A 22,343-nucleotide genomic window follows, 5' to 3' on the forward strand; every position below is an offset into this window, starting at 1 on the left:
AGACAAGAGTTCTTCACAAAAGTCAGTTTCTCATGGAACGCCTTTATAAAGAAGCATGTGAAACTCTACTTCATTCTCCTAACTTAAACAGATCCGACGGCTTACGTCTATCCCCTTTATGGGAGATAGTACTTTACAAATCAGCTAATCTTTCCTAACTTTTTATTGTATTAAATTTTTTTTTTTTTTTTTTTTTTTTTTTAGGAAAGTTATTGACCTTTTTAGTTATCTTACACCAGCTACTTAGGTGGCGCTTTTTGGAATTGTCAGTTAGTGTTTAATTTTTGTGCCTAATTGTACTGAAGATGCCTGTGACACACAGGTGAAAATTATACTATTAAATAATATTTCTACGTGAGTTTTTCCGTTATTTATTTGTATAGTCACTAAAGATGGTCTCCCACTTCGTTCATCATCGTGCACACATGTCCTTCCTTCATTAAAAAGTCTTACCCATCTTCGTACCATTGAATCACTCATTGCATGTTCTCCATAAATCTCAATAATTTGCCGATGAATTTCAACTGCTTTAACGTTCCTCGCATTCAAGAAGCGGATAACTGACCTGATTTCAAATGCGGCAGGCGATTCGATTTTCTTAGACATTATAAACATGTGTCCAAGAAGCGTGCACACTGCGAGAATGTCTGAAAATGGCACCAATGCCTTGCTAAGGAGTCAACAAACTCAGCACGCATGTGCAGCGCTGCAGTGAAAATATTTAAAAACAGAACTTACTTTCTGGACATCCCTTGTATAATTAAAAGAATTAAACATGGTGAAAGTAAAAGTAAGATTGCAAGTGAATTTGGTTTTAACGAGTCTACAATAATTATTTTATCCAAAGCTGATGAGTATTGCAAGCAAGGTAAAGTTGCATCTTCATCTACAAGTATGCAATACACACATAACCAAAGTGCTATAATGGTTGAAATGGATATCTGTTGATTATTTGGCTGGAAGACTGCAACCAAAAGAGAATTCCAATTAGCGCCTATAATATCACGGCCAAAGCTCCAAGCCTCTTTTCAAGACTTAAAGAGACTAAATATAAAGACGACAATTCAAAATTCACAGGTATCAAAGTCTGGCTTGAAAATTTTAAATCTACAGCTGGATTAAGGAATGTGAAAATAGCAGGTAAAGGTGCTGCATCTACATTTCTGCTCAGGTGCAGAAAATTATCAAAGGAAATTATTATGATTACCACCAAATTTTCAATGTAGATGAAACTAGCCTCTATTGGAAAAAAATGCCATCGGGAACTTTTATATCAAAAAAAGAAGTGATGCAGCCTGGCTATAAAGTTTCAAAAGATCGCTTAACTGTTATACTTGGAATTCAAATTGAAGCCACTGCTTGTCTATTGAACTCAGAACCCAAGGGCTTTAAAAGGATGTAACAAGAACTCTTTACCTGTAATTTGGTGGGCGAATCAGAAGGCTTGGGTTACCCGAAGCCTATTCGAAGATTGGTTTTTGTCCAGCAGTTGAAGCTTATTGCAAGAGAAATAACAGCTTTCAAAGCTCTTTTGCTTTTAAATACTGACCTGGTCATCCAAATTCTCTTAATGCTCTGTGTGAGAATGGGAAAGTTTTATTTTTTCCACCAAATACGACATTATTGCTACAACCCATGAACACAGGCTCATTGCAACTTTCAAAGCCTATTTTCTTAAAAAACATTCGCAAAGGCAGTAGAAACAATAATGGCAGAAATTTGATTACGCTCCAAGAATTTTGGAAAAATTTTAACATTAAACATGCAGTTGAAAACATTCATGACTCATGGGAGCAAGTGTCTTCTAGCTACATGAGAGCTGTTTGGAAAAACCCTTTGTCAGAATGTGCTAATGAGTTAGGTGGTTTTCAAAATTCTGTGAACAACGTGGTCGAAGAAATTGTTGCAATTGGCGAAGACGTTGGTTTTGATGGTGTTGATGCAGAAGATGTTAAAGAATTATTGGATTCAAATTCAAAAGATTTCAGTGACAACGATCTTGAAATTGAACGACAACGTGCATATGATGACAACAAACAAATGAAATGTGAAGATGAAGTTCCAAAGGAGATAACATTCAAAAAACTGGATGGAATATTTCACAGTTTAGAATTGCTTAAGCAGCAAGTAATGGATATGGATCCAGATGTTAATCAAAGAATGCTTGTTTACCAAGGTATAGAGTCTGTTTGCTTTTTATCATAGAATTTATGCTGATAAGAAAGAATAAAACTGTTCAAATGACTCTTGATAACTTTTTTTTGATAAAAAAATTGCAGTAACTAATGTAGGTACAAGCATTTATTAAACATTTACTTTGCATTCATTTTTTTATCTTTCCTAAAAGAGTACCATATAAAACGAATTTTTACCATTGATTATCATATTTGATTAACGCAATTTTGATATACTTGATAACATCATGGGATTAATTAATCGCATAAATTGAGGGATACATCTACCCAATATATATATATATATAATGATAAGCCTTTTTATGTCACATTTTTTGAAATGTTTTGAAAGTCAGGGGCTACCCTGAGCGTCGAGTCTTCAAAATTCGAATCATTAGAATTCAAGGAGAACTGACCTCCCAGTCCAGAACTCAGTGGTGCCAGGGGGCGGACTCCCCTTTCCAGTCATCAGTCATCAGAATTCAAGGAGAACTGGCCTACCAGTCTGGAACATGGGGGTTTGGCACTGTAGGTGCCAGGGGGAGAACAGCCCCCCCCAGTGTGTGTGTGTGTGTGTGTGTGTGTGTGTGTGTGTGTGTGTGTGTGTGTGTGTGTGTGTGTGTGTGTGTGTCACCCCATACACATGAAAGTGAAAGATCACAAAACCTATATCAAAACAGTACCATGTGTGTGTGTGTGTGCAGGTGATTAGTGAGGGAGGGGGGGGAGAAGAATTAGTTGATGTGTGAACAGAGGTAGGTGGAATGGATCGTAGAAGTAGTCATTTCAATGGAGTAGCACCTATGAAAATTTCTATAGAAAAGGCATGATGCAGAAACAGAGCATCTATGAGAATTTGATTGTAGGAAGTCTGTGAGGGGGGGGGCAAATACTAAATGAATTTATCCCCTTCTGGATAATATCAAGCATCCTTAGGGAATTTTTTGTTCCCCCCCCCCCCAGCAAAAAAATGAAATCACTATTCTAAGAGAGAGCAGATTTGGGTTTTATATAGTGTCAGAAGTCATACAGAACAGAATTATTTGGCATTTTCTTGAAATTTCATTTTCTTGAAACAGAAGAAGATTCTGTTCAAGAAAATGCTGGTGATGTGGTTTTGCCAAAAAAAAAAAAAAAAGTATAGAGGTGTAAGTCAAGAAGAGAAATCTGATCTTGAATGGAGTTCTGAAAATTATTAATGAAAGCAGTGGGGAGCAGGGGGTGAAGTAAGATTTTTTTGCAAGAAATAAGACAATTTTGTTTTGATAACATTGAAATTCACTACAACAGGGCTCCTCATACTGGAGAATGGTATGAAGATCATTATTTAAGACATTGGATATTCTAAGTAGTTTGAATGACAAGAGAGGAAACTGATGATCCAATCACAATGGGCAAAAAACAGACCATAAGATGGTAGTTTGGTGAGGAGTGCTTATGCCAAACCCAATCAGATATCCTGGAAATGTTAAGAGCAATTGCATGAGTTTCTCCAAAAAGTGACTTTTTTTTTTTTTTTTTCAAGGCTGAGTAAGTTGAACTAAGAGATATACTATGGAATGATAATAATGAAATCCATATTGATGATAATTAATTAATTGGTGGGCCTCCAGATATTGAAGAAGTTCACTGTTGATGACCATCTCCATTATTTTGGAGTGGATTGAGGTGAGAGCAATGGGGCGATAGTTATATGACTGATTTTATCTCTTTTTAGCAGTGGGCTGTATGTGCTATATGTTGTATTTGCTTCTGTGTTATTTGGTAGATGCCAGAAAAATGCAACCTGTATAGTGGATATAGGAGCAGTATTAATTCCATATACCATGTGGATCATGAGACTTATTAGTATCCAGACTAATGAGGATATTTATAATATTTCTCATGAAAGATCAAAAATGGCATGCATGTGGTATGTTTGTGATATGGTGGGAGGTGAGTGTCCTTGATTATCTATACAACAGTTGGAAGAGAAGCCAAGAGGTCAGCCTTATCTTTCAGTGATTAAGACGAAATGGAAGGAAAAGTAGACGGTTGCACCCAGTACCATTAACAAAGAACCAAAATGTAATGAACAGGGGAAGGGGTTGCATTTGGATCTTTCTGAGTCTGTTTTTTCCAGATCTAGTAGGGTGAGTATGAATTGGTGGTTTTAAACTTAGTCATAAGTAATATGCAGATTTTTTTTTTTTTTTCATTGAGTTTTGACACTTGTTGGAGAACTAAGATTTGGATTGTGGGCAGGGATTTTGTGTGGAGTGGGAAATTAAAGTTGTTATTTGAGCAAGAATTATTTCAGTTATTATGTGTTGGAGCAGGACTGCAGAAACATGTAATCTGCCCATGCAAAAGAGACAGAAATTAGAGATATCATCTCATTGGTTTAGATATGGTAGATGATATGAAACGGAGATTAAGGTGAATACTCATTATAGAAAGAGAAATGTGGATGAGGTCAATGTGGTTGGAGTTATTATAGGAAAACTGAGATCTATGATATATTTGGAGGAAGAACTAGTTAATAAAAGGACCAGTGTATGGAGAAGATGGTGAGAATTATCCACTGTACTGGTTGGTAAATGGATACTTTTTGTTAGGCCATTAATAACAGCAAATACTTCAGCATCCTTTGTAGAATGATCTTGAAATTGGAGAAGGAAATCAGTTTGATATATGAACAATATCTCAGAGGAGGATATCTTGCTGTTTGTATAATTAAACTGTAGAAAATCAACCTTCAGAGATATTCTAAAAACCTCTGTTTTTTATTGTCTATTTCCATATTTGGTTTAATCTTCACTAAAAATAGCTGAAAATTGTGCCTAAATAATTGACATGTTTACTTGTTGTATTGGTTCACCATTCAAAATGCAGTTTATGTTTTCAGTGTTCCTGCCTATTGTCATAGTCTTTTAATTGCTGATTTTCATATCAAAGTAATTACAACAGTTAGAAGTATAATATCATCTGCATAAAGTTAAAAGCCAAGATTGCATCTCCAATTTTGGTTTGTTCCATGTTTAGTATCTTGAGTAGGCTTTCCAGACCAGGTAAAAAAATAAATTTAAAAAAAAGACTATATCTACCCTGTATATATAAAATGATAAGCCTTTTTGTGTCACGTTTTTTTTTTAGAGTTATTTGAAACGTTTTGAAACTCAGGGGGGGAGAACCGGCCTACCAGTCCGGAACTCGGGGGGATGGGTGGCGTAGGTGCAAAGGGGGTGGAACCCCCCCTTTTCGAGTTTTCAAAATTCGAGTCATCAGAATCCACGGGGGGGGTGCCAGGGGGAAGAGCCCCTAGTATATATATATAAATCAATAAAAATAGAAAAAATCCTTAACACCTACCCATGGTACAAATGTTCTATATGTTCACAAATAAACCTTTTGGGAATGAGATAAATAAATCTCTCAGGGCTACATTTAAAAAAAATAATAATTAATGCCACTCTCCTTCATAATCTGATCCATATAGATGAGAATAACAGTAGAGATAATGTGCACCCTTGTCTCACACCTGAATTAACATTTTTCCGTACCTCCTTCGATTCTAATTGCTGACTTACAACTCAAACAAAGATGTATCTTGAAATGATGTTTAATTTACACCATATAATTGTAGTATTTTGAACAACTTTTCTTTTTGCACCTTGTCATGTGCCTTTTCTGGATCTACCAAACTTAAATACAGATCCTTGTTATATTCTCATGATTTCTCAGTTGTTTGTCATAAAGTGAAAATCTTATCCTGACAACCCTTATTTGACCATAACCTAGCTGGGTTTCCCTTTACAATTTTCTTAGCCATTTCTCAAATATGCTTGCATAAAATCTTACCAGGAACACTCAGTAGGGAAATTCCTCTGTAATTCTCACATTCATTTTTATTTCCCAACTCCAATCATTTGGAATTCTACCCTGTGATTAGGCCTTCTTAATTATGCAGTACAGTCACTGTAATACTTTTATACCTCCTTATTTGAGCATTTCTATTTGTTTGTCATCTACTCTAGCCTACCTTTCCACATTTTGATGGCTTTTTCTACCTCAAGTATTGATATGTACTTCTGGTTGCATTCCTTATGAATGTTTTCTACCACTGTGCTGTCATTGCTTGTTTCATTTAGCAATCATTTGAAATAATTATCCCAGATATCTAGAATATCTTCAGTTTTCATGTCCTCTTTATCATCTTTGATTCCTTTTACAGTTCTCTTTTCTCCATTTCTACACATTTTTAATAGCTTCCAGAAATCTTTGCAGGTAGGCTTAGGCATTGGACATTATCCATCATCTTATTTCATGGAATTACAACACAAAAACAACAAATCATACAAGGAAATTTATTAACTGGTTTGTATTTCACTCAATTTCAAATAGCATCTTCAGAGCACAAGAACTTGTTATAACACACACATGCAAAATGAGTAAAGCATTTCAAATTATAATAGACAAAAGATCTAAAATCCTAATTTGGTTCTCTCTAATGTATTAGAAGTTTTTACAGTTGTTGGGTTGAAGTTTATCTTAAAATCGTCATCTTTCATTTTTTTGGCAGATTAATACAGCCATAATTGTTAAGGTTTAGAGAGAGTGCATCATAGCCATTGCCGACATGAAAAATAGTCTCTCTGACTTGTAACTTCCATACAGCACATTGGTTTTATTCCATCTAATCCTGTGTGAAAGGATGATGAAAGCATGGAGTGTGTGCCAGTCCTGACTTGTAATAATGGTAACAAATGTATTTCTTATGGTTCCCTAGGTGGATGTTAACAGATCTTCCTGTCTGTTGATAGTAGGTCATGTTACAATCACAGGCCACTTCATACACTCCATAATGTGTCAGAGAATAGAGTTCATGATTAGGTGAGAAGATTAGGGTTGCTAATTTGAATGTGGTGTGAAGTTTGTATTTTTTTAGTACCTCAGCTGTCTTTTTAGATGTATCCTAGATATATATATGAGATAGGAATAATAGTGCTTTATTCTTATGTGTTTGGAGAGTGGGAGGTAGGAGTGCATGTACTATTTTATCTATTTTGTAGGAGCTGTAGCATTGACCAAAAATGTATGGTGAGGATATCTGAGTTCTGGGTCAAAGAATTCAATGATTGAACAAATAGGTTTTGTACTGGAGTGTGGCTCTTTGACTGTTAACATCCCCCTTAATAAATCATGTTCAGAAAACAGTAATATAATTCACATATATGTAATCAGTATCTGTATATAACAATTGTTATGTTGTAATTGACTGCCATATTTTCAGCAAAATGTGCAAGTGCAACACACATTTTGCATTTTCTTTCTACTTATGTTGTGTTGTATTAGGAAAGTTATGAAAACATCAAAAGTAATAACTCCATGATGATACAATTTTCATTAGAAGAAAATATTGAAAATACTGTTAAAGAAAATGATGTAATTTTCTAATGTGTCTGCTGATATCCATAAATCTTTATCACCTTGAATATGCATGATTAAACTAATAAGTAATTTATTTTGATAACTCATTTCTTTTGAGAATTTTAATAACAAATCAAAATAGAATATATAATAGGGTTTCTTCATTCTTATTATATGGTTTTAATTTTGGTTATATGTTTACAGTGCTGCTTTTATTAAACATTCACAGAAATTTCATGTTTTATGTAAATATATTTAAGTCATTCTGCATAAAGAATATTTGATTACTGTTTAAGAAAGAAACAAAAAAAAGCAAATCTAAATGTATAGCTTTCATCATTGCTTTCTTGCAGATAAATATGATTCTAGTCATGATGGAACAGAACCTAGTTTATGTCATGAGACCAGCTTTAGTCCTTCTAGTCAACAGTTTAAAGGCACTGATCAAGATTTTATGGAAGCAGAACCTCATATGGCAGAAGAGCAGTTTACTTCAATTTCTTGTGAATCATCTGGTGTTGGTATAGGGTCTAATGCTACGTTAGTTAAAAGTACCACAAGGTACACCTCAACCACCTCTGAGGAAGTTGAAGTAGTAATGGCAAGTAGAAAAGAACCAGCAGCAAACAATATGCCAGCAACTGAAAGTGTCACATCTTTAAAATTAAGTGGGTGTCAACAGTCAGTTTTCAAGAAGAAGACAATTACTGAAAGTGTTCCATTAGAAACCAAACATTCAGTGAAAGGAAATAAAGTAAAAACAAATTCTTGTATTATGCCCAAACTTTCTGCAACACATGAGCATCTTATTCAGACTAATGATGCTAATTTAATATGTAAATCAAATATACATATGCACGATAAAAAAAATGAACAGCATTCTGATGAGAATCAGGTAACAGTCAGGGCTAATGCTGTAACTGAAAATTCAGCCAAAATTGTTCATATTGAAACAAATGTCTGCTTAAATTCTAACATAATGGATCAGAACAGTGTCAAATCAGATGTAGTTATTCAGAAAAATCAAGAAACCAATGGTAGTGATAATCATTCCCATGGTACTTCTGCATTAAAAGATAATATACATTCTCATAACCCACAGTCATTAAATCCTGTTCATGGGGAAGATAAAAATTCTTCAACAGTCATGATAATTCCTGCATCATCTGAATCTAACATTGCTAATGAGTCTAATAATAGTATTTCATCTACAGTATTTTTTCTCAGAACAGATACATCAGAACAAATCAATACTTCCAATGTAACTTCAACATTGCCTGCTGAGACCATATCAGAGATTCTTCCTGATCTTTCTTTGAACAATGATGTTTATTCACTACTTAATAGCCTTGGTCCTGGACATGCTCTGTTGCAGTCCTTGCAACCAGTAGCACATAATTCTGAAGATGTGGCTATTTCTGTAGCTGAAGAAATACCTCCTTCCAGCAATTCTTTTTATGTAACTTCATATACTCCTGTAAAAATAGCAATTCCTGACCTCCAGTTTTTGACATTATCACCAAGTAGGTTAACTTGCATTCAGTTTTATTTATATTAAAATGTTCAAATTAGTTTTGACATTATCACCAAATAGGTTAATTTGTATTCATAATAATTTTTATTTAAATTAAAATATGCAAATTATTTTTGATATTATCATCAGGTAGGTTAGTTTGTATTTATTTTTATTTAAATTGAAATATGCATAATGTTTCGTGAACTAATACTCAGAGCAGGTACAAAAATGCTCAAAAATACCCCATGATGTTTGAGGATTGTTTAAAGAAAACAGTGTTTTATAATATCATTCCTAGCGATTCATGGGTAGCATGATTAACAAGTCAAGTTTGTAGTATAATGATATTTGATAACCTGCCACCATGTGAAAAACTAGGATAACTAGGATAAATGAAAGATAGGATGAACCCAGATGAAGGATTGTGTAGCTATGAGGCAGAAAGTTGAATAGAACATTGTAGAGTAGAAGTGAAAATTGTTGATTGGGTGCAGTAATGGAGTAGGACTATTTCAGTCTGGGGATATGCTGTCTTGTTATACTAATACTTAAGTATTAGGAATAAGGAGAAAAAGCTGTGCCATTGACAAAGTCACTTAGTCCAAAGTTTGTTGGCTGGCTGAAATAGAAATGGATGGATAGTGCATATTCCAAGAGAATATGAAGGATGGGATGGGGGGGGGTTGTAAATGACAGAAGAGTTATGGCTCTTTAGCAGTAGAGAGGATGGTAGTATTTAGTTCGAGAACATATGGTATGAAGTAATGGTAAGCACGATGAGATATTTAATAGAGTTTGCTACAGAGTGGAAATATATAAGAAAATGACAGTGATTGAGCAGATTGGTTTAGCAAGTTGGTAAACTACTTGTTAAACTAGGAAGATAATCACTATGAAAGATTACAAATATAGCAGAATAGACTGTATGGAGGAATCAATATGCAGAAAAAAAGGAGAGTAAGCCTTTAGAATTACTCGGATATAACTTACCTGAAACAGCATGTGGAGGAGAAAACATGTTGGTCTGGAATTTTTTGAATTGGCAATAGAAAATGAGGACGTGATTGTAAATAGTTAAGTTTGCTGCCAGTGGAGAAAATAACATGTTTTTGAATTGGGAAATGTAGACAAATAGAAGTCTCATGAAAAAATAAGTCTACAAGGTAGAGGATTAGAATAGACTCAGGATACAGCTTGTGCAGATATCATTTTTTGGAATGTATAGAAAATAGAAAATAATCATTATAAAATATATTTCCCCCATGACCAAGTAGGCCAAAGTATGATCTGGCAAGATTCTAAGCTTCTTATGAAAATTTCTCCATTTGATTCTTCTTTTTTCTCATCATGGAGAATAAAATGGAGAAATTTTCATAAGAAGCTTAGAATCTTGCCAGATCATACTTTGGCCTACTTGGTCATGTGGGAGGAAACCTATGAAAGGATTTTTACCTAAAGGTTAAGGAAACATTTCAAAAACAAGAACCAAACCTTCGAGTCTCAGTGACGAACTCTGAAGACAATACTAATTGATTTTCACCTTCAGAGGTAGGTGATGAATTGTGTGCAAGGATAGAAAAATAAAAACACCATGGTGGACATAAGTTAAAGAAACAGTCCAAGAAAAGAAGAAAGCATACCAAGAATTCCTAGCAAATAAGTTGGCAAATGCCCTAAAAGAATACAGAGAAAAATGCACAAGAGCTAAGTTATGTATAGAAGTAAATAAATAAAAGTCATGGGAAATGTTCTGTAGGGTATTGAAAAGTGTAGAAATAGAAGAAAGAGTACTATAAAAGGAATCAAAGATTATAAAGGTGACTGAAATCTGAAGATAAAGACATCTGGAGTAATTTCTTTGAAAGACTGTTCTGTCATTGCTTGTTTTGTTTAACAGTCTTTCAAAGTAATTACTCCAGATGTCTTGGATGTCTTTATCTTCAGATTTCAGTCACCTTTATAATCAAAGATTATAAAGGTGACTGAAAGAGGAGTGAAGACAGGAGTACATATCAATGCTTTAGGAGCAAGAGCTATCAGAAGCTTGAAATGTGGAAAGGCAACTGGAGTAGATGTTATTCAACCACAAATGCTTAAATATAGAATTATAAATGATCTGCAGTGGCTACACTGCATAATCAGAGGGCCTGATCAGAAGGTCAAATTCCAGATGATTGGAATAGAGCTTTCATAGTTCCCATCTTTTAAAAAGGGAATAAAGCTGAATGTGAGAATTACAGAAGAATTTCTCTACTAAGTGTTTCAGGTAAGATTTATGCAAGCATACTTGAAAAGAGGTTGAGAATGATTGTGGAAGAGAAATTTGGAGAAGAACAAGCTGGGTTCAGGCCAAATAAAGGTTGTCAAGATTATTATTACTGGTATCTCCTTGGTGTCAGTAGACTCATTGCAGGAGACCCAAACTATCAAAACAATATCTATCATATCTGTTCTTGAATTCATTTACAGACGAAGAACTCACAACTGAGTCAGGCAGTGCATTTCACCCATTCACCACCCTCCAGGTGAAAAACCTCGTTCTCACACCCTTGTTAACCACACTTTTCCTTAATTTACAGGAATGACCTCTTGTTCTTCCATCACTATCACACAGCTGAAACATTTCCCCTGCATCAATCTTATAAAAGCCTTTTAGTAATTTAAATGTTTCTATCATATCCCCTCTTCTCCGACTATCAACCAACCTTTGCAATCCACAAGCTCTCAATCTATCAATGTAGGGAGCATTTTTTACATCACTCACCAACTTAGTCACTCTCGTCTGAACCCTTTCCACAACTTCCTCATATCCAAGGAATCCAAGTGACCACAGTAATTACTGAGCACAGTAATCCAAATGTGGAAGTATCAACGCTTTATAAAGGGAAATAATAACCTATTTATCTCTGGATGTTAGTGTGTCCCTCAATAGCCAAGTAATCCTATGTGCAATCTTGGACACCTTAGCAATGTGTCCCCTGAATTTCATCTACCTATCCACCAACCACCCCTAAGTCCCTAGCCTCATCAATCTCTTGGAGACCGCTCCATCAATGTAGTACACAGCTGGCAATCTTTTAATCCCAAAATGCATTGAACTGACATCCATTTCCTTTTACCCATTTTATTCAGGTTTTCACTTGTGATAAATATCAAGAAATCATGGGAATATAACAAGGATTTGTACTTAAGTTTTGTAGATCTGGAAAAGGTATATGACAAAGTGCCCAGAGAGTAACTACTGACTTACAACTTATATTTAAGTTGTAAGTCAGTAGTTAGAATTGAAAGAAATACAGGAAAATGTAAAATCAGGTATAAAATGAGTGCATACAATCTCTACTCTTATTCGTCATCTATATAGATTGAATGATGAAAGAAACTGGCATTAAAACTCCTTGCTTTATGCAGAAGATGTTGTACTTCTAAACACATCCAATGTGTCTCCAGAATTGCCTAATTAAATTGAATGACAGCTTTAACAAATTTGTAATGAAAACCAGCAGTAAAAAGACCAAAATTATAAAAATAAGCAGGAACACAAAATCTTCAGCTGCATTCTCAAGAGAGAACCTTTAGAGTACAGTGAGAATCCAGCTCATGGATTCTCACTGTACCATATCACAAATGGTTTCAGGTTATATCCAGCCACATTGCTATCTAACAGAATCGTAATACAGACTTTAAGAGCTTTGAAACCAGGCATAGATTTTAGCTTTTTATGGATGAACGTCTGCTTGTGCTTTTTTTTTTTTTTTTAACAAGGAGGTCTCATCCATATTAAATATTTGCTGTGGCAAATATTTAATTTGGTTTATAATTTTTATCCAATTTCTCCACAAACTCCTTGGCAGCCTTCTCATTGGCACTTGCAGATTCACCATATATTTTCACATTCTGTAGTGCAAAATGCTGCTTGAGCCTCATGAATCAACCGGAAGAAGCATTGAATTTATAGTCATAATCGGGTCCTGCTTTCTCCTCCAATATGTTGAAGAGACTTAGTGCTTATGATCATAGTGCTAAGGGGTATGTGCTTTTGGTTCAGGTCCTCTATCCATGATGCAAGTAGCTTTTCCATATCACCAATAGGACCTTGTCTATTATTGATTTAATGAAAGCAGATCCTTTCACAGCCTCTACAATTTTATCCTTATTTTTCAAAATAGTTGTCACTGTAGAATGAGACCATCCACAGTCATGTGCGATCACATTGATGGGCTTACCAGCTTCATGTTGCTTTATAACTTGCAACTTTGTTTCAAGATCAATTGCTCGCCTCTTTTTCTATGATTCTTCACTAGATTTTTTGATTGGGCATATAGGGGTCCTGTTGCATAAAATATTGCAAAATATTTTAGAGATCCATGAGAGATGTATGTCCGTGACTCACTTAAGCCGAAACTTTGGAGACGTTATGTTGACAACATTTTCATTATATGGAGTGACAGACACACATCTCTCATCGATTTTCTTCATCATCTTAATAACCAGCATTCTAATATAAAATTCACTGCCGAACTAGAACGAAATAACTGCCTTCCATTCCTGGATGTATTTCTTACATGATGCTCTGATAGATTTAAAATCTCTATATACAGAAAACCCACTCATACCAACAGATATCTGCACTGTCAATCTCATCAATTTCCACCACAAAAGCTCGGAACTATTTCTACCTTAGGACACAGAGCATGCTCTCTTTTAAATGTACCAGATGAGCTCAAAAAAGAAATTAATCACCTTTCTCTTATCTTTAAGCAAAATGGATATTCTGAAAAAACGATTAAGAAATTTCTTCTGGATCCTCCTAGTCAGTGTACTACGGAAACTACTGATTTTAAAGGTAGCATCTCAATACCTTACATTAGTTCAGTCTCCAATAAATTGGCTTAAGTCATTAAAAAATACGACATCGGGACGTTTTTCACTACACTCCCTAAAGTCCATTCTCTTATAAGCCATCCGAGCCTATTCATCACAACCTGAAATATCCAGGTGTTTACAAGTTGTGGAGCGATTGTAATATTCCTTATTTTGGACAGACTAACAAATCTGTTGAACTTCGTATAGAGGAGCATAAGAGAGACATCTCCTATAAAAGATCACATGCATCTGCCCTCTCCAGTCATGTTCTTTTCTCAAACAATCCTCATAATGATCTACAGAGTCACTCAGTTTGCTGGGATAAATCCGAAAACATTTTTCGCTGCAGTGATGAGTTTGAAAGGAAAATCATGGAGTCCAGGGGAATCCTCCTTAATCCTGAACATTTGAACAACAATTTGAGTTATAACATCCCTGATTGCCATGCTGCAATTGTTCAATACCAGCGTTCATGAGAACTTGCAAGCTCGCATGCAGCAAACAATAGCGCATTAGATAGAACAACTTGAAAAATACAATGTTTTTGTGTCAATTATGTATTGCATTTTTTGCCTGTAATTCTCAGTTTTTTGTAACTTCAATTTTTATTACTGTGTTCTACCTTTAGTGGATACCTGAAGAAGGCAGTAAAAGGCTGAAACTAGTTGTATCATTTTCATTAAAACTTCATATTTTATCTTGGGTTAAGTCATTAAATATTTATTCTTTAAAATGTACCATTACAACCGAATAGAAGCTTAGGAATACATATATATATGTGTGTGTGTGTAATAAATATATTATTTACACATGTTATTTTAAATACAAGTATAATGCATGATTTCTGAATAATGAGAAAGGTATGGTTCAGTTGATAAACCAGTAAGTGTTAAGTAACTAATGTTATTGTTGTTTATTATTTTAACGGTATAATAGAACACAGAAACTAAGTAAATAATTAATTTATTAACTTGATGCTGATATTTCGCTGGTGTTATAACCAGCATCTTCAGAGCACAAAAACACTGTTTGTCACAATACGCGAGACTAAAACAACATGGTGTACTTAAACAAAATTGTAGCAGCAACACAAAGACTAGAGTCCTGATTTTGGCGCCCTCTATCTGAAAAAAAAAAAAAAAAAGCTATCATATATTACTAGAGTCCTAGAAAAGTGCTAATTTTTTCTTAATATGACTGTCTCCCAGATCTTCGGCAAGTTAATACAGCCATATTTGTTGAGATTTGGAGTGTGTTTTAGGGCTTCTGTCGCCTCTAAGAACAATCTCTCTGATTTATACGGGTTTCTGTGTAGTACTTTTGTGTTTTTCCAGTTGATCCTGTGTGCGGGGGGTATCCAGAGCATGGTCTGCTAGGCCCGACTTCCCATAATGATAATTCCGGACGTATCGTTTATGTTCGCTGATGCGGATATTCACAGTTCTTCCTGTTTGACCGTAGTAGGCTTGATTGCATGAGCAGGGTACTTGGTAGACTCCTGGATGTGATAAAGGAGGAATGCTGTCCTTGGGTGAGCGGATGAAGGTGGCTAATTTGCTACATGGTCTGAATGTAGTGCATAGTTTATGTTTATTGAGAATTCTTGAGATCTTTTCGGATGTGCCTTTAATGTAAGGGATGGTGACTGTTTTGTTGTAGTTCTCTGTGGTGGATGGTGGGAGGGGTTTCGTATTTCGTATTTAGGAGTGTTTAGTATTTTGTTTATTTTTGTTTATTAGGTTGATGATGTGCTTGCTATTTGGCCACATGGCCCTGAGACATTGAAAACATTCTTAGCACATTTAAATAACCAACATCCAAAAATCCACTTTACTATGGAACTGGAAGCCAACAACTGTCTGCCCTTCCTGGATACACTCATCACACGTCTCCCAGATGGTTCCTTATCATTTTCAGTTTTTAGAAAACCCACACATACAGGCAGATACTTACACAAACAATCACACCATCATCCTTCTCAACAATATGGCATATTAAAAATGCTAACCCATAGAGCGAGAGCAATCTGTTCCAATGACAAGGCTCTTACTGCTGAACTGACTCACTGACGCCACACCTTCTTGGCCAACGGCTACAATCCACATAAAATAAACAAAATACTAAACACTCCTAAGAAACCCCTCCCACCATCCACTACAGAGAACTACAACAAAACAGTCACCATCCCTTACATTAAAGGCACATCCGAAAAGATCTCAAGAATTCTCAATAAACATAAACTACGCACTACATTCAGACCATGTAGCAAATTAGCCACCCTCATCCGCTCACCCAAGGACAGCATTCCTCCTTTATCACATCCAGGAGTCTACCAAGTACCCTGCTCATGCAATCAAGCCTACTACGGTCAAACAGGAAGAACTGTGAATATCCGCATCAGCGAACATAAACGATATGCCCGGAATTATCATTATGGGAAGTCGGGCCTAGCAGACCATGCTCTGGATACCCCTGCACACAGGATCAACTGGAAAAACACAAAAGTACTACACAGAAACCGTATAAATCAGAGAGATTGTTCTTAGAGGCGACAGAAGCCCTAAAACACACTCCAAATCTCAACAAATATGGCTGTATTAACTTGCCGAAGATCTGGGAGACAGTCATATTAAGAAAAAACTAGCACTTTTCTAGGACTATAGTAATATATGATAGTTTTTTTTTTTTTTTTTTTTTCCAGATAGAGGGTGCCAAAATCAGGACTTTAGTCTTTGTGTTGCTGCTACAATTTTGTTTAAGTACACCATGTTGTTTTAGTCTCGCGTATTGTGACAAACGGTGTTTTTGTGCTCTGAAGATGCTGGTTATAATACCAGCGAAATATCAGCATCAAGTTAATAAATTAATTATTTACTTAGTTTCTGTGTTCTATTATACCGTTAAAATAATAAACAACATGTTCGACGAACACATAAGTCTGTCCACACGTTTAACTAATGTTACTTAGCACTTATTATAAAATTTCATATATTACACATAACCACCTATTCTATGAAAAGGAATAGGTGCTATAGTGGAAGTTTTGCCATAGTGAATATTCTTTAACATAATATTGATGCTATGGTTGTTGTCAAGTTTTTAATTACTTTTCAGTACTCTGTTATAATGAGTGAGTTTGCTATGGAAAGTTTGACAGTATTTCAGAAACAGAGATGAGTACCCACCATCATTTAGATTTTAGAAATTCATCGGCAAAGTTTTATTTCCACAGTCTGGAGACTTCTGCTATATTTTTACATAAGATCTAGCATGTATAGCACAAAATGTAAATTAGGAAATATACTAGGAATATTTTAAGTTTATCATTTAATACCCAAGTAATACATTTTAATGATAATCATTATAGGCCAGGCATATGGAGTTCCAACAATGATAACCCTTGAGCCAAAAACGTTTGGTTTTCCTCCTATTCTTCCGAAACCATTGAACTCAGCTTGTAGCACTATCATCACTACTGCTGCTACTGCTACTACCGTGAACAGTGTTACTGGTAAGTATGCAGCAAGTAACATTCTGTATTCATGAAAAATAAAAAATGCAAGATTGTGTTACTATTAAAATTACATTATATGTCCATAAATTTATCAGGTTTTGATTTAATTAGTACATGTTTTGCTAAGAAGATTTCTAAGATAGGAAAACTAAATTATACAAAGGCTCTAGCTAAGCTTTATTATTAACACACACACACGCACACAAAGCTCATCAAACCATGCTTTAAATGCATTCACTTTACTCAGATGATGCATTCCTCACAACTACTTTCCATTTAGAGAATCTGCTCTTTACCCTCATGATCACACCCTCCTTGTACAGTCCCCAGGGGGTGGCTTCTTGTTCCATTGATCTCCCATTCTATAAAAACATATATTTCACATTGTCATTGTTTCTTTCCAATTTATATGTCTCAATCATATCCCTCTCCTCCTCCATTCATGAGGCTCCAAATTGCATTCTCTCAAAACTCTCTTCGTGTCTTACATTCCAAAGCCCAGTTACCAGCTTAATCAATCTTCTTTGGTTCCTTTCTAATATATCTTCATCACTATGAAATAAGGTAACCAAATCTATAACAGTAATTCATTTGAGATTTGATCAAAGGCTTATACAATGAATAGAACAACTGTAACCTCTATTGCTGTACATCAGGGTCTTCTGTATCATTGCCATAATCTGATGTGATGATCTCCCAACTTGTGCAGACTCCTGTTAACCACTCCCAGATTTCTCTCTCTCTCATCTCTTCTACCTCCTTCAAAATTTCCCTACCAAGTGACTTTGCATCCCATCCTTACCTACCAAATTTAAGAACCTTATACTTTGCAACATTGAACTGATAATTACACTTACTTGCCCACTCATACCATCTATTCACAGCCTGTAAGCCCACAGCATCTATTTGACATCATTCTCCCCAGTTTTGCTCATCAATAAATAATTGCATATCTCCAATTAAACCCATCCTAATATCATTAATATACAAGTTAAACAACAGTGGCCCAAAGCAGACCCCTGTGGTGCACCACTAGTGATTTTTTTCTTTCAGGATATCATATCCCATACACAGCTTGCTGATATTTATCTAACAATCACTTACCATCTATTCTTGTATCTGATCCAATTTGTTTCAATTTAGTTATCAACTTGTCATGTGGCAATATATCAAAAGCCTTTGCAAAATCTAATTACACCACTGTATATGCATCACCCTTGTTCATTACATTCATCACCTTTTTGTAGTACATAAGTAAATTGATAAAACATGACCTCCCTTTTACATATCCATACTGACCAACACAGAGAATACTGTCGCTATCAACCCACTTCTGTATCCTAGCTTTCACCAGCCCCCAACTCGAACTTCTCTCTCTCTCTTTTTTAAAATATTCTCTTGCTATTTCCAACTTTCATATTCATCTTTCTCATTCATTTATTCCTTTTGTAGCTTAATATATCACTGTAATTAATGATATACAGTGGGTGAGGAAACACTGTTGAAGTCAAACTATGAGCAGACAACTAGGTATTCTCATGTACAGGGAAACATGTTCACGTCGAGCCACGTTAATGCCTGTGTAAACTGCTAGTAGCGCGATGTCATCTGCGTACTGAAATATTTGACTTCGTGCGGCCAGGTTATGAATGTTGTTAATGTATAGCTTGAATAGAGTAGGTGATAATATAACGCCTTGTGGGACACTGTGTTTTAATTGCATAATAATAATTTTTTTATTGCTAAAATATTTATACATACAATAAACATCTTGTGTGACATTGCACCTTATAATTTTACAGAGGAATTGCAGCACCAAGTGCTGCAATTCCTACATTGGATTTCAATTAAACTTTTTAATAATAATTTTTTGCCTTTATATTATGTATTTACAACACATGTTCTTCTAATATTAACAATGAAGATTATACAGAATTTTTGGTTTAATTTTAATTTTATTTTTATTTATTATTATTTTTTTTTAAGTTTGAGAAAGAGTGATTATACATACAAATTTCTGCATTTGCTTATAAGGATTACTTGTAGATGAGTGAGGCAAGTTAATCCCACCTACTTCGAAGTGTGGGTTAGATTTTATGAAGAGAGTGGGATTTAGCCTTCACTATTTGTGTTGTTGCTACTGTTTATGTATGGGATGTAGGCATTGGATGCCGGTGATTTGCGATGTGTATATTAGTGTTAATGGTTTTTTAATGTTCTGTAGTTATCTACGTGTTTTAAATTTCTTGGTAGGTTTTTGAGTTGCGTGGGTATCTGATGTGATCTCACAAAAGAACCGTATGAGTTGTTGAAGGGTGTGGGAATGTAGAGAGTTGTTGTAGGTCGTGTTATACAATATGTTTCTCTGTTGTTTCGATAGGTGATGTCGAAGTAATTCTTTGTTAATGTCATGTAGTGTTTCAATTTTTTTAATGCTCAGAATTCTGTGTATCGCCATGTGCTTGTCGGATATTGGTTGCTGTGTGTAAGGTGTCCAGATCACTGTTGATACGATTTTCCTGTGTAGTGTTTCTAATTTTGTTAGGTGGCTGTTTGATGTATTTGCATAGACTGTTATTACGTATCTGAGTAGGGATCCGCAGATACTGTGATATAGGAGTTTTTTTATGTTGGGTGGAATAATGTCTTTAACTTGGAAGAGTTTTGCTGCGATGATCCGGAGTTGGGTGTGTAGGTATTCTATATGTTTTGTCCATTTAATGTGGGAATCTATATAGAGACCGAGGTATTTTGCGTGTGTTACAGGTTTGATTTCGGAACATTGGCAGGTTGTTAATGCAGCAGTATGTGTGACAATGTATCGATAGTGATGCGGGACGTATGATTCTTGGGTTGTGTATTATCAACATCTGTGTTTTGGTGCCGTTGATTAGAATTGCGTTTTGGTGGAAGTATGTTGTGATTTCTTTTAGGTCTTTTTGTGCTTTGCAGAGAGCTGTGTTAAGTCTGTGTAGATTGCTAGTAGTGCAGTGTCATCTGCATATTGAAATATTTGACTTTTTATGGATATGTTATGAACATCGTTAATGTATATGTTGAATAGAGTGGGTGATAATATGGCACCTTGAGGTACACCGTGTTTTACTTGTATACTCCAACTGTGACATGTACCTATTTTTGTTACTTGTGTTCTGTTTGAGAGGTAGTTCTTGAACCATCTATGCAGTATTCCTCTTATACCTATTGAGTATAGTTTGGTTAGTAGTATGTCATGTTCAAGTGTGTCAAATGCTTTGGTTAGGTCCAGCAGTATAAGGATGGCGTACTTGTTTTTGTCGAGAGCTTTGTTTATTGTGTCGGCGATGTCTTCAAAACAATAACATCACTTATTTACATCTAACAAATGACGTCACTTATCTACATCTCATAACAACAAACATTCACGTCACGATTCCTTATCTTATCTTGATCTTGATCTTGTCAGAAGTGTCCCACCAATCACGACACGATTCCTTATCTCAACTATCACCCATAATTCCTTATGCGAACCAAAACACAAGAACTGAAGCCATTGACACATATACCCCCAGGAAAATTCCGAATGTTCCATTCTCTATAACAACAAACATTCACGTCACAATTCCTTATCTTATCTTGATCTTCATCTGGTTCAAAGTGTCCCACCAATCACAACACGAATCCTTATCTCTATCATCACCTATAATGCCATACGCAAACCAAAACACAAGAACTGAAGCCATTGACACATATGCCCACAGGGAAATTCCAAACATTCCAGACCCATGACGTCACACACAATGACGTCATCAACCAATCACGTCACGATTCCTTATCTTATCTTGATCTTGTCAAAAGTGCCTGGTACATCCTTCACTTTTTAACTAGCATTTCTCCATCACCAGCTGTCAAAGTAATAATAAGAAATATTACATGCTTACTGTGAAAGAATGTGAAGAATATAAAAAAATATATACTTATATACAGTGTGTATATGTTTCCCACACCTAAAAACACAGATTAGACTGAGGAATTAGATAAGTACCAGATCAACATAATAGGGGTGACTGAAACAAAAAAAGACCAAAACTGGTGAGATCTTTCTGAGCAATAAATACAAAATGTTATATTCAGGCAATGACAATCAAGGAAAAGAAGGAGTAGCCATAGTATTCAACACAAAATATGAGGTTAATCTTCTTGAATGGCAGTCAGTCTCAAGTAGAGTAATGTGGGCAAATATGAGAATGGGGAACTGGACAATGAGCCTTATTTGTGCCTATGGTCCCACAGAAGGTTCTACTAAGGTAGAAGTGGAGGAATTTTTTGAGGCTTTAGAAAAAGTAACTGACACAATGAAAAAGGAAAAGTTGGTCCTTGTTGGGGATCTAAATAGCAGAGTAGGAAATGATTGTGAGACATACAAAAATATTTTGGGAAAATTTGGAGAAAAGAGCAAAGCTAATAATAATGGCAAGTATCTGTTGGATTTCTGCTCATGACATGGACTGGTTATTACTAACACCATGTTCCAACATAAAAATGTGCACAAATTCACATGGAGAGAAGAGGCTAGGAATAAGAAAAGTCTCATTGACTATGTTATTGTTGATAGTGATGTTTTCTCCCTGGTGCAGGAGACACCAGAGGGTACAGAGGATTTGAAATTGGAAGTGATCACTATTTAGTCTTGAGCAGGATAAAATTGAATTTCATATTGAAAAGAATAACATGTAAGAAAGTTTTAAAGCGAATAAAAGTTGAGCAGCTCTCCGATGTGAACTGTAGACTAAAATACATAAAGATTATTGAAGAAAAAATGAGAGAGTTTGAGAACAGGAATCAAACCTTGGAGATTCAGTGGCAAACTCTGAAAAAAACATTG

At 35.3% G+C, this 22,343-nt stretch overlaps 1 protein-coding gene across 2 annotated transcripts in view; it reads left to right on the plus strand.

Annotated features, from left to right (window-relative positions):
• The window catches only part of LOC150099371 (uncharacterized), a 222,429-nt gene that overhangs the window by 171,355 nt on the left and 28,731 nt on the right, over positions 1-22,343 (plus strand). For both annotated transcript variants that reach the window (XM_090403581.1, XM_090403582.1), the window contains 2 exons: positions 7,937-9,106; positions 17,333-17,476. In XM_090403581.1, the coding sequence (XP_090259707.1) occupies positions 7,937-9,106; positions 17,333-17,476 (1,314 nt within the window). The remainder of the gene's footprint in view (positions 1-7,936; positions 9,107-17,332; positions 17,477-22,343) is intronic.

The sequence above is a fragment of the Typopeltis vanoorti genome, chromosome 14 (genome assembly GCF_054136105.1).
Source record: "Typopeltis vanoorti isolate ZY-2024b chromosome 14, IOZ_Tvanoo_1.0, whole genome shotgun sequence".
Lineage (NCBI taxonomy): Eukaryota > Metazoa > Arthropoda > Arachnida > Uropygi > Thelyphonidae > Typopeltis > Typopeltis vanoorti.